Below are 12090 nucleotides of genomic sequence, written 5' to 3' on the forward strand. Positions count from 1 at the left end.
GGTGATCAAGGAGGGCATGTGGACCTTGGCATGTCTGCCTTGCTGAAGGGACAGCCTTTGGCTGGATCTGGGCTGGATTGTTGCTCTTGCCCCAAACTCCTGGGCTACCCCATGGCACCTTCCCCAAAGGGTGACAGAGCTCACTCACCTGTCTATTCCTGCAATCCTTCTGTTTGGCTTGGGAGCAGACCTTGCAAACTCTGTGCAAGATGCATTTCTGCCCCCGGACATCCATTCCCATTCTTGGCTTACAGTTTGCCTGTGGAAAGTTTACGTTTTCCTGGAGTAATTCTGAACAGCAGCGTGGTGTGCCAGTGCTCAGTGTGCCAAGGTGAGAGCTGGGGCAAGGCTGTCCCAAAATTCCCCCAGATGAGTCCAGCTCTCGTCTCCAAACAGTCCTGGCTCCTCCCTCCTCTCAGAGCACAAGCTCCTCTCTCCTCTGCAGCCATCCTTTTTTTCCTCCCCCAACTTCATGGACCATCCCAGGCCAGGTCAGGTTTAGACAAGCACAAACCTTTCAGTCTCTTTCCTTCCCATGGAGCAGAACAAGAAAGGAGGGAAGGTGTTTCACTTCTCTGGGAGACCAGGATCCCAGGCAGCCAAACAGGCAAATAATGACCAAAGTCAAATGCAAACTCAGGACACATGTGAGCACAGAGCCCAAGGTCGGGGTTTTCAAGGAAGCCACCTGCAGCTGCCTCCCAAGGCTGCTGCTGGCAAGTAAATTCATTTTCTACACATCTTGGAGGCTTTGAAAAATCAGGAGTGGATCTAGGTATGGGTTTAAGGAGGTGAGGTTAAGGACAAGGCTCTTCCTTGTCTCATGTGTTGAAATTTCTGGGCAGCAGAAGCAAACACCTTTGAAAAGATCCTGAAGGTCAGGAGGAAGGTTGCCCAAAGAATGTTGTTTCCTCATCCCTGGGAGAGTTCAAGGCCAGGTTGGATGGGGCTTGGAGCAACCTGGGATGATGGAAGGTGTCCCTGCCCTTGTCAGGGAGTGAGGTGCTTTCAAAGGTCTTCTCCAACCCAAGCCACTCCACGGTTTATGAAGAATGGTTCCAAGGTTTGAAGCATCAAGGTATCCGAGCACTTGCATCATCTTGAACATGAGAAGAAACCTGCTGATATATTTTACAGACCTTTTGTCTTTAGCATAGTCCTGATAATGGAGATTTTTTAGGGGGAAATTATTTGCTTGTAGGCATCAGCCAGGTTGGTGTTTGACCAAAGGTGAGATGTTTTCACTGGGGTAGAAAAAAATTGTCAGTTGATGTTGTGAGTGTCCTTAATACTTCCCTGTCGTGTTTGAGCTTGTTTTGTTTTGTTATATTTGGGTTTCTGCAATGTTTTATCCTATCAATGACATTAATTATGGAGTAATTGCCTTAGTAGCATGTAACAACTCTCTTCTTTTTTTTCAAAGAGATTTTCACACAATGTGTAAACTTTGCTGTATATGTGCTACGTTTCTTGTGTCATGAAATAACGTGTAGACAAAATAATGTTTTTCCTGTCAGAAATTCAATGGGCATCTAAAGCAAAGTGACAGGTGGTTAAATAGCTGCATTTAAAGGATGTCAAGAAGATTTTTTGGACAGGTACCAAAACCCAGTGCCAAAAGGAAGGCCTAATACCATCTGTTTTGTTAGCAGAGAGATGCAATTTCACATTAGATTTTAAACGACACGAAATGCCAAATTCATAACCTTGATTTGTGGGTCAGATCTAGCTCATCTAGATTGTGAATGTGTCTATTTACCAGCACAGTTCCTGACCCAGAGCCCACACAGGTAAATGAAGATGTTTTCAATCAGCCCCATTTTAAAGGAAGCTCTTGAGCTGCATTTAATTTTGTTTTGTATTACATGTAAATCCAGATGCAATGTGGATTTAATTAATCCAATTTCACTGCATTTAAATGTACACATTTGCATTGTGTTTATTGGCAATTGGCTTTATCCATTTGTTCAGCATTTTTTATGACCACTGAAACTACTGAATATTTAGAGATCCCTCTACTTCCAAGTGGGAATGAGGAGTGTAGCTCTGAATTAAATCATTCTCAGACATAAACTGGGGATAAGACTAAAATGTCAAAATATAGCTGCATAATACAGTGGGGAAAATCATACCAGTATTTTAAAGTAATAAACTGCACTGTGCTAAATTATTTTAAAAATCATTTCCGCAGGCTTTTTAGATGGTTTGTTGAGAGGAGCAAGACTACTTTGAAACAAATAATGAAACTGATAGATTCAGAGGCTTTTTCCTGCTTCTGAAAGGTGCCTTTGAAATGATGATTGTTCAGGTTTAGCCTAATATTTAGAAATACTCACTGTAGAGTTTTCCCTTCTTTGTGAGGAGTCCGTGTGGCTTAAATGGGATTGCTGAGATAATCACACTCTGCTGTTTCTGTTCCAGGGTAACGTTGGGCACGAAATGTGAGTTGTCATGTTGGGAGCTCCTCTTTCAGCCACCCAGCCAAAGCACCTGCAAACATTCTGGGGTTTTGGGGTCTCAGCTGGGACAAGAAAGGAAAAGATCCTGGTGTTGGCAGTCTGTCTGGCTTCTGGCTCAGCCAGTTGGGGATCCTGCAGCTCCAGTGGTGTTGCTGGTTCCCTTCAGCCATCCCAGACCACTCCTGTCGCCTGTGGACAACTGGGCAAAACCCAAAGTCTTGATTTGTTGTGGTATCACAGCAAACCTTGATGACAGGTCTGCCCCAGTCTTGCTTACACGCTCCCTTCAGCTCTGGAAGGAGCTCTAAAATCTACCTGGAGCCTTCCCTTCTCCAGCTCTCCCAGCCTGGCTCCAGAGCAGATGTGCTGCAGCCCCGGGCCCACCTCCATGGTGCACTGTTGATCCCACGTGGAGAGATGCTGGAGGAGGAGAGCAGGAGTTCACACAAATCTGCATCCCCTGGCAGACCCACATTTGCTCCACAGCAAAGTGCCACAGGACAGAACACATTGAAACACCAGGAAAAGCAGGGGGAAGGAGGATCCAGCAGCAGGAACAAGCTGGAGGCTCCCATGGTGGGGCTGGGCTGGGGCAGGAGCTGCTGATGGATGGGCAGAGAAGCGTGGATGGAGGCTGGAGGCTCCCATGGCTACCCAGGCCCTGCCCAGGGGTGAGGCTCAGCTCCCCTGGGTTGTCTTCTTCTGGCAGGGTGAGGAGAAGAAGCACTGGAGACATGAGGTGAGCTGTGAGAAAATTGCTCTGACGAGGGGCATTCCCTCTGCCAGCTTCTCTTGGCATATATATGTGTATATATAGTGTATATATATATGTATATATATATAAAATCATTCTGGCTATTAATAGCAATAACGCTTGGTGATGCCGGGTGTCTCAGATCAGTCTCTGCTCGAGGTCTAACGGAGGCAGATGAACACACAAAGTTTGGCAGGGCTGAGGGTGTAAATCTGAGAAAACGGGGCTTCATCAGGGAAAAACGAGCTTTGGGAGGCTCTGAGAGGAGCAATGGGGTGGCTCAGGCACTGCAAATAAATCAGGTTGTATCTGCCGGGGAGATGCTGCACGTTTGGTGAGGAAATGTATTCATTTTTGTAGGAAACAACAGAATTAAATCGTGCTTTTAGTGGGAAAGTCAATTCCACCTTAACTGCAAAGCCGTTAGCAATGACTCCACAATATAAGAAATATAATAATTATGATAATTAATAAAGATAATAATACAGTCAAACCTTGCTAATGACTCAGAGGCTGCTTACTAATTACTGAATTTTGTGGATAAACAAGCCAGAATAATGCATCATAAAATACACTTTGTTCCATTATTTTGACATCTCTAGTTTAGTTTTAATTATTTATACTTCGTAATATACCACTCACTCTACTTGGGAAGGTTTTACAAAAATAATGAAGCTCTAATAATGTGACATGTCAGTTCAGTATTTGCTGGAACAGGGAGACAGGAAAACCAATCCTTTCAGGGGTTTTGTAAATCAGGAAAGGCACAGATCAGTGGAGCTGAGATATTCAAAGTTTTAATGCAAAATATTAGACATCTCTATTCCGCCTTTGACTGGGAGCCCTCGGAGCAGCTTCCCTGGTGGAGAATCCTGAAGCCAGCCTGCTTCGCTGCTAAATGCGCAAGGATCGATGCTGGTTCTCAAGAAAAATCACACAGTCAGAAAAATAATAATAAATGTGAAGTAGTTTTTTGTGCCCAAGACAATTTTTATCCTTAAATCAATTTTTTCCACCACCACGAGGGCTGAAATCTTGTTTTTAATTTAAATGAGAGCTACGATTTTTACATAATCACTTGATTCTTGGAGCTGGCATTCCCTAGAAACCCCAGCCCGCCTCCCCCCTCCCTGAATTTGGCAAGAATTGACCCCACTCTTGCAATGAAGGATGCTGAAGGAAGCATCCGCATTTATTTAGATCGGTGTTCCAGCTCCAGAGGGTCCTGAAGGGTGCATGTTGCGAATAAGCCTTTGGAGTCAGTCGGAAAGTTTTTTTTCTAAGTAAAAATAAAAAAGGAGGGGGGGTTTGGCAATTTCTCTTGGAGATTTGCCAGCAAAGTGACTCCACCAGCCCAGTCCCAGCTCTTCTTCTATGGAGCGGTTGTTGCAACTTGGAAGCGTTTCCCTGGATCAGGGGAATGGGACAAGGTGCTGCAGAACCGCTCTGTGTATCACACTCTCTCCCATGGGCTGCTTTTCCAGAGGGATCTGCTGGGGGAGCGCGGAGCCTGCGGCAGCGGGGCAGGGAGGGGAGCCCTGCACGCCCAGCCTGCCCATCCCCGAGCATCCTCCTCCCACGGACACGCTCGGCTTTTCCAGCTGCCGTGCCCTGGAAGCCCGGGAGTCCGTGGGAGTCGGAGGGGGCCAGGGATGGAGCTGCCTTCCAGCAGCGGGAATTAGAAAGACTGGGATGTGTGGAAAGCCGAGCTGGGGGGAGAGCGGGGGTCTCCGTGCCCTGGGGAGCAGGAAGCCAAGGCCAGGCGCACAGGCTGAGCCTGGCTGTCCTCTCCGGGCTGGGAGAGGGGAGACACAGGCCTGCCAGAAATAGGGCGTAGTTAGGGGCTCCAGACGGGGGATCTATTTGGGGTTCCTGTGGGGTCCTCCTGAGGGTGGATCAGGGCGCCGGACGTCCTTCATCAGGGGCTGGGCACCAGGGCACAGGGAAATGAAGCCGCTGGGCACCGTCCCGTGTCGGGAGAGGGCACACCGGGCACGGCGCGGGCTGCGGGGCACGGCAGCTGTGCCAGGGTCCCCGGCGGGCAGCGGGAACCGGCGGGCGGCTCTTGCAGCCTTCCCCTCGCCGGGGCGGCCGGGGCTGGGGCCGGGGAGCGCTCCGGGCTCCTCGGCGGGGCTCCGGCTGCGCTGCCCGCGGTGCTCGAGCCCCGGGCGGCGGCGGCCGCGGGAGGAGCCGCCCGGCCCCGCCGCGAACAATAGCGGCCCCGGCGCGGGGCGGTGCGGAGCGGGGCGGGCCGGGGGCCGCCGCCGCCCCCCCGCGCCGCCGCCCGCCCTCTCCCCGCCCTCTCCCCGCGCCAGAGGCACCGCCGCCGCCGCAGCCGGGTCCATGCCCGCTGGAGCCCCCGCCTGCCGCCGCCCGCAGCCCCGGCATGGACGTTCGGTTCTACCCCTCCGCCCCCCCCGCCGTGGGCTCGCTGCCCGGCGCGGACCCCACTTGCCTCGGCCCGCTGGATTATTATCACTGCAACAAGGTACCGGGGGCGCGGGGCTCCCCGCGCTCGGCGCGTCCCGCCGCTGCTCCGCGGGCGCGGGGAGGGAAAGTGCCGGCGGCGCCGGCGGCTGCGGGAGGGAATTTTGAAAGTGGTCTGCGAGCGGAGCGGGGGGAGCCGCCGGGTGCCCGGGGGGAGCCCGAGCCCGGGCGCTGCTCGGCGGGGCGGGCCGGGAGCGCAGCGCGGTGTCCGTGTGTCCGTGCCGGGCTGGCTGAACCTCCTCGGCTCCGGGAGCGCCCGGCCCGGGGCGATGCGCGGGGCGATGCGCGGGGCGGGGGGGTTGTTGTTGCGGTTGTTGTCGGGTACTTTTTTGCTGTTGTTCCTCTCCGTGTTGTTGTTCCGCGCCTTCCTCACGGGCTGCGGAGCCTCCGGGCCGGCTCGCGGCTCCTCCCGAGCGGGGCCCGGCCCGGTTCCGTCCCTCGGCTCCGTCCCCACCTGCCTGCGCGCCCCGGCTCCCGCGGAGCGGACCCCCGGCTCCGGGCTGGGGTGTCCGTGTGCCCCCAGAGCCCCAGCACGGCGGGGAGACCTCCCTCACCCACATTCTGCCCGCTGGCTGCAGCTGCGAGGCGAAGCGCGCTGCTGTAACGGGAGAGGGGTGCGCCGCGGATATTTGAGAGCGCGGGGGTGCTGTAGGAAATTTCCCTCATCCTAGAGAAGGAGAAGCGAAGGGGATAGATGCTACTTCAGGGACAAGGAGTTCTCTGCGAGTACCGCCTTGCTCGCTGTGGGTAAACAGCGCTGATGTTTCAGCTGCACAGCCGTAGGATTTAGATCCCTTTGGAGGGAGGGGGATCATCCCAGACGTAATCCGTGCTGCCTTCCGGGCCAAATTCGGGTAATTGCGTTGAAAAAAAGTTAATAAAAGGAGAAAGTGCCCCGCTGCGTCGGTACAGCAGCTCGGGATGCTCTTGGCTCGCCTCACTGTTGTGATACTTCGGAATCAAACTCTTAAAACATAAGCAGAAGGAAATGTGTGTGGCTTCCCAGACGCGGCAAATTAATCTTTATCTATCAAGAGACGTATTTAATTGTTTCTCTATCATTGGGTTATTTATTTCTTTTTATTAAGTTGTAGCAAACCTAAAAGTTCTCGTTTATTTTGAGATGCCGGATTATACTGAAAGGAAACAACTTTCGTTGTTTTCACTCGTATCTGCGTACTGCTGGCTTCAAAGTGTTTTATTATCGGTGCCGTTGCTCCTAAAACCCTAAATAAGCTCTTAAAATACTAACGAGAGCCGGATCACCTGGGAGCAGGACATTTGTCCTGCTGAAACATCAGCCCACAGTGTGTGAAAGCAGAAATCTGGGATCATGTGAGCGTGAGCCACCGGCAACTGCGGCTGCCCCCAAATCCTGCCGGCTCTCGGAACTCGCCTTTAACGCGAAGTTGTTGGATGCCAACACGATTTACTCAGACGGGCAGTGTTTAGTGCGGGAGCTGTGGCCGTGCTCGCAGTGTCCCGGGCTCGGGGTCCTGTGTCCCCCCGGCCGCGCCCGCCCCAGCCTTGGGGCGCGGGCCCCTCGTCGTGAGCTCATCCGTGGCCTGAATCCCTGAGATTAGTCCCGGATTAGGCGGTCGCGATTGATCCGCGGGTCCCCGCTGCCGCTGCGGCCGGGAGGCTGCGAGAAATCGGGAAATCGCCTCTGGTGGGTGCAGCGAGCTCAGCCCGGCGGTGCGGTGGGTGCTGGTGCTGCCCGGGTGATGGGACACCGGAGAGGAGCACCCAGGTACTGACCACTGCCACCAGATGCTGCTGTTGTCGCTGCTACCGAGGATCTCACGGCAGCGGCAGAAGAAAGGAAGTGACTTACCCTTTGCTGATATTCAGGGCGCTTCCCCCCCACTTCTTTTCTGAGTTATCGAATGACATTTGCTTGTGCACAGCCGCGCACGTTTTTCTGTGGCATGAGGCCGCTGGAATGAAGCCAGGGATGGAGCGGGCTGCCTCTGACAGCCTGCAGGTACCACGGCTGTAACTTCAGCATCGAGCCCCGAGGGGCGCGGGAGGAGGTGTCTCCTGCTGCTTTTCCTTCGGATAACTCCGGCAGGTGCGGGCTGGGATCCAGCCGAGGATCACCAGCAGTGCGCTGTTCTCTTGTGCCTGCCTTGGAACAAGAGTTCTCCTTCTTCCTGGAGCCACTTGGGATCCTCTGGGAAACTCCAGAACCTCACACCAATCCCAACCCCTTTGCTCCTGTCCGGTGCTGGTGGCTCAGCCCAGGGCTGGGCTGACACAGTATCTGCCTCAAAGCATTTCCACTTCAAAAAGCTACAGACGAGGGTAGGGTGGACTGGAAAAATCAGGATTCTTCCACTATGGCATGTAGATATCCTGGATAAAATCCACCTCTGGGAAGGACCAGAGCAAGGAGCACTCCCAGGCTCTTTGCTGTCCTCCTGCTTCGCTGAGTTTCTGGAGATGCTCTATGGAGCCCTTTGATTTAAAAGGCTCGTTTTGTTCAGGATTTTTGTTTTGTTTTGTTTTTGTTTCCCTTCATTTCTTTCTTTCTTTCTTTAGTGGGGGCACAGCAAAGCTGGGCTGTGCAGTGTCACTGTGCATAAATAACTCTGGGAGCACAGCAGAGCTCTGCCATCGCCGTGAGCTGCCTTAGCCCGGAGCAGCCTGAAATGTTAATGGAATTGTTTTGTGCACTTACTGGACATGATATTGTTACCGGGAGGTCTCCGACTCGCCTGCACGCTGCAGTCAGCCACAATTCCTCTCTGCAGCTACGCAGGGGCCCACTGCACATCAGCGTTCCCATTTCTGAAAGGACAAGGGATGTCTAGAGGGATAATGAAATGGGAGTGTGCGTTCAGCCCAGGCCTCCCCAGAATGGGGGGAATTTGCACCATTTCTTCAACTGCTTCCACAGCATCCCTGTTTTCCCTGGAAGGGCTGGTCACTGGGAGGGATGGAGAAGGTGGTGAGGGGCTGGACACTCACAAGTGGATAATGAGAGCCCTCCTGCCCCATCAGGCAGGGTGAGAAGGAGCCCTCCCTGCTTCTGACTGTGTTTGGTGAGGGGTTCTGATGGATCAGGAGTATTGGTGGCATCGAAGCCGGGAAAAGGGCTCCTTGTGCAAAGCAGTCCCTGTCACTGGTGATCCTGCATGAGCAACCTGCCATGGCAGCTGGGAAAGAGGGGCCAGCCCCAAACTTCCTGGTGCCCAGGGAGCCGCTGCTCCTTGGCAGGATTTTTAGAGCTGCAGAGTGCTCAGCCCGAGGTGTGGCAGTGATAAGGAGACACCTGAGAGAACAAGCTGCAGTGAGCATTTCCCACTCTGGAGCTGGCCCCTCCATCCTGTGAGCTGGACCCAGGACCTGCTCCATCACTGGGACAGCAGGAACACCTCTGGTGTCTGCACAGGGCCACGAGGGACTGGGGAGGTTCAGCTGAAAGTGTGAGGAGCCCTCATCCAAACTGCAGCACCCGTCCCTGCCATCGGCCACCTGTGAACTGCTAAAGGAAACACCCACCTCTGCTTTGGGCTCCTTGTTTAAATTTGGGTCTAAACCTCTTTTCCTGTCCCCTCTGGCCATTTTCCTGTGGCACTGGGACCTGCTGCGGAATCCTTTCTGCTCACTTCAGGACAGCTTTCTCAGGGTTTGAGCTGCGCGTGTGTGGTGCCGGTGTTTGGTGAGAGCAGCGTGTTCCTGCACCACTGAAGGGAGTGTGCCCTGGTGGGGCATTCCCCACCCCTCCAGCTGCTTTAGGAAAATGTGGGGATTTTTCCCTCTCGAGCTTTAGGGAGATTCTGCAGATGTATTTCCCAATAAGTAAACCATGGTATGGTAAAAAATGTGCATTTTAGTAACACTGAGGCTCTGCTCTTAGCAGAGCTTTAGCGACAGAATCTGATATACCAGCATGGAAGGGTTTTTCCTAGATCCTGAATTGTGTGTGTGGGCCCACAAAGCTCAGGAGGGAGTTTTTTCTTCTCTGCCTAAGCAAAATTGCCTTGGCAAGGGAGGCCTGTGACAGGAATCCTGCCAGAGCACGATACCCCGTGCTCTTTCCTGCAGGGTGTGCAGGGATGCTGTGATGCAGGAGGAGTGATCCTGCTCCCCAGGGGCATCTTTGGGGAGTGAATTATCATCTCTATTCTTCCTGCAGAAATAAATTTAAATATAAATTCTTCCTGCTTGCTTCTGGTGTTACAGTGGTCAGGCTGGGTTAGCACAATGCCCAATTTTCAGCCAGTGGAACTGATGGGGATTGAGGAGGAGGAGGAGGAGAAGGACCCAGCCTGGGAATACCAAATCCACACTGCTGTGAGCCCCTGGGAGTGCCCGTGGTGCTTGGGAACTCCTGTGCTGGGGGCCCTGTTATTAACCCTGCAGGATTTCTGTAAGATTCATCAGCACCATCAAACCTTTCCCCAAATTTTCCTTGTAGGATCCTGCAGTTTTGCCTCTCCAAACACACCATCTCTTGCCTTTTAGGCTGTTAAATTGACAGAAACTATTTTGCCAATATGCTATTAAGCTCTACTAGCCATGTGATGGGTATTAATCTGCAACCAATGCTCTCTTCTTCTTCTAAGAACCCTTCAGAAAGGGGATCTGAGCTGGTACGAGCCCGAGTCAATGTAGCAAATGCATTTCTGTGAAACGTTCTGTTGTGACTTTTACAATAAATTGTACATTTCAGTGATAAACACGCTCCCTTTTTCCCTGTTCCAGCACTGTTTTGCCATTCTGGAAGATAAAATACATTCTTTCCCTTCCTACTTCCAAAGCCAACTCTGTTTTGAAGTAGCATAAATCTTTCTTTGGAGATGGAGGATTTTGGATGGAGAACAAAGTCCAGCAGATTTTTAATTTGGGGCCCATTTCATTCTCATTTAGCTCCTGTTGATTTGCAAATGCAGGATTTTTTTTTTTTTTTTTGGTTTTATTTTTTTTTCTTTTAGGCCCTGAATATGGGCAAGGGCTTCCTCTGAAAAGTGCTTGAGCTACTCAGTGGGACAACCCTGCGTTCTCCAGAGTGGTCTTTGATGGGTTGCACAGCAGAAAGTGTTTGAAGCTCCATTTCTTGCCTTGGGCTTTAAGTCAGGGATTGGGAGCTAAATAATGAATGTCCATCCATTCATAGAAAATGTTGTTCTCTCTGCAGGCACGGAGGGGAGGCTTTAATCTGCTTGTTTTGGGAACAATAGGAGATGTTTTGAAGACTGGTCTGACTTGTGTGTAACAACGGTTTGTTTGGGCTGCTTCTGAATAACCTTGTCAAGGGCCTGATCCATGGAGGTCCTTGTAGCAGAGGAGACATCACGAGACAAAAAATTCAGAATCAAAACTGTACAAGTTTCTCTGAGTTATTTATGATTTTTCAAGTCAATGATTGTCCCCTGAATCAGTGTTCCAAAGCCTGTGGGGGTTACACCACCATAACTGCAGGGTAAATCCACGAAGAGCTCTGCCTCAGACCTCTGAGCCTGCAGCAGGCACCAGGATCAGTTTGTGCATCCAAAACAGGGAAAATATTCTGTCAATAAACTGTGTTTTCTTGCACAGACAGAGCATCCTATAACGTGGAGGGTGCGTGGCTGATCCTGGTGCCAGGGCAGTGGGAGAGCACCTGGAACCTTGCAGAGCTCTTCCAGCTTTTCCTCCTTGCAAGGATGGGCACTGCAGCTCCTTTCCTGGGGGCCGTTGTTACCATCGTGATCTTTCTGCAGCATTTGCAGAAAAATCTCTATTTTCATGCTGCCTTCACTGTGCATCTCTTTCCTGCTGGGTACAAGGAGCAGGAGGTGAGGATGCTCCCCCACCACAGACTGGCCCCACTGGGAGGGGGGAGCGTTTTCCCCTCGAGGTGCAATTTTCCCCTATTACCTTTGTACTCTTCTGGCTTTTTTTTACAAAACGAGCTCTAAATGCTTTTACCATACGTTGGGTTATATCTTGCAGTCTAAATGAAGCATATAATTGTGTTTTCCTAACAGCTCCACATTAAAAATAAGTTATTGTGTTGCTAATGTGTTTTTCCTGACAATTTTCCATCCGGTGAGTGCAAGGCTTCTGTCTGAACTGTCGTGTAGCAGCACCTCTGCCTCCTCTTGAGATCTTATTCAGTATTCCTCAAGTCAGGCTGAAGTGTTAGTGTGATTAGAGCTTTCAAACTATTAATTCCTAATTGGAGGTTTGAGCTCTAATGTTCCACCTTTGTGATTTTACACTCGTTTTAATATAATTAAATAATGCATAATGTATGTTCTATAACATTACACATAAATTATAGATGGCACATACTATGTTCTGTGGTGTACATAAATTAGCTATTATCTAATAGGTGATATAAATTATATTATGTATTATATATTACATATAATATTATGTATTATATATTTTATATTATAT

At 51.2% G+C, this 12090-nt stretch overlaps 1 protein-coding gene across 1 annotated transcript in view; it reads left to right on the top strand.

Moving 5' to 3' along the window:
* The first annotated feature begins 5458 nt into the window (after window positions 1-5458).
* Window positions 5459-12090, top strand: part of TOX2 (TOX high mobility group box family member 2) — a 152105-nt gene continuing 145473 nt past the window's right edge. The window contains exon 1 of the mRNA XM_063404670.1: window positions 5459-5701. Coding sequence (XP_063260740.1) covers window positions 5600-5701 — 102 coding nt within the window. The 5' untranslated portion in view covers window positions 5459-5599. The remainder of the gene's footprint in view (window positions 5702-12090) is intronic.

Source organism: Prinia subflava, chromosome 8, assembly GCF_021018805.1.
Source record: "Prinia subflava isolate CZ2003 ecotype Zambia chromosome 8, Cam_Psub_1.2, whole genome shotgun sequence".
Classification (NCBI taxonomy): domain Eukaryota; kingdom Metazoa; phylum Chordata; class Aves; order Passeriformes; family Cisticolidae; genus Prinia; species Prinia subflava.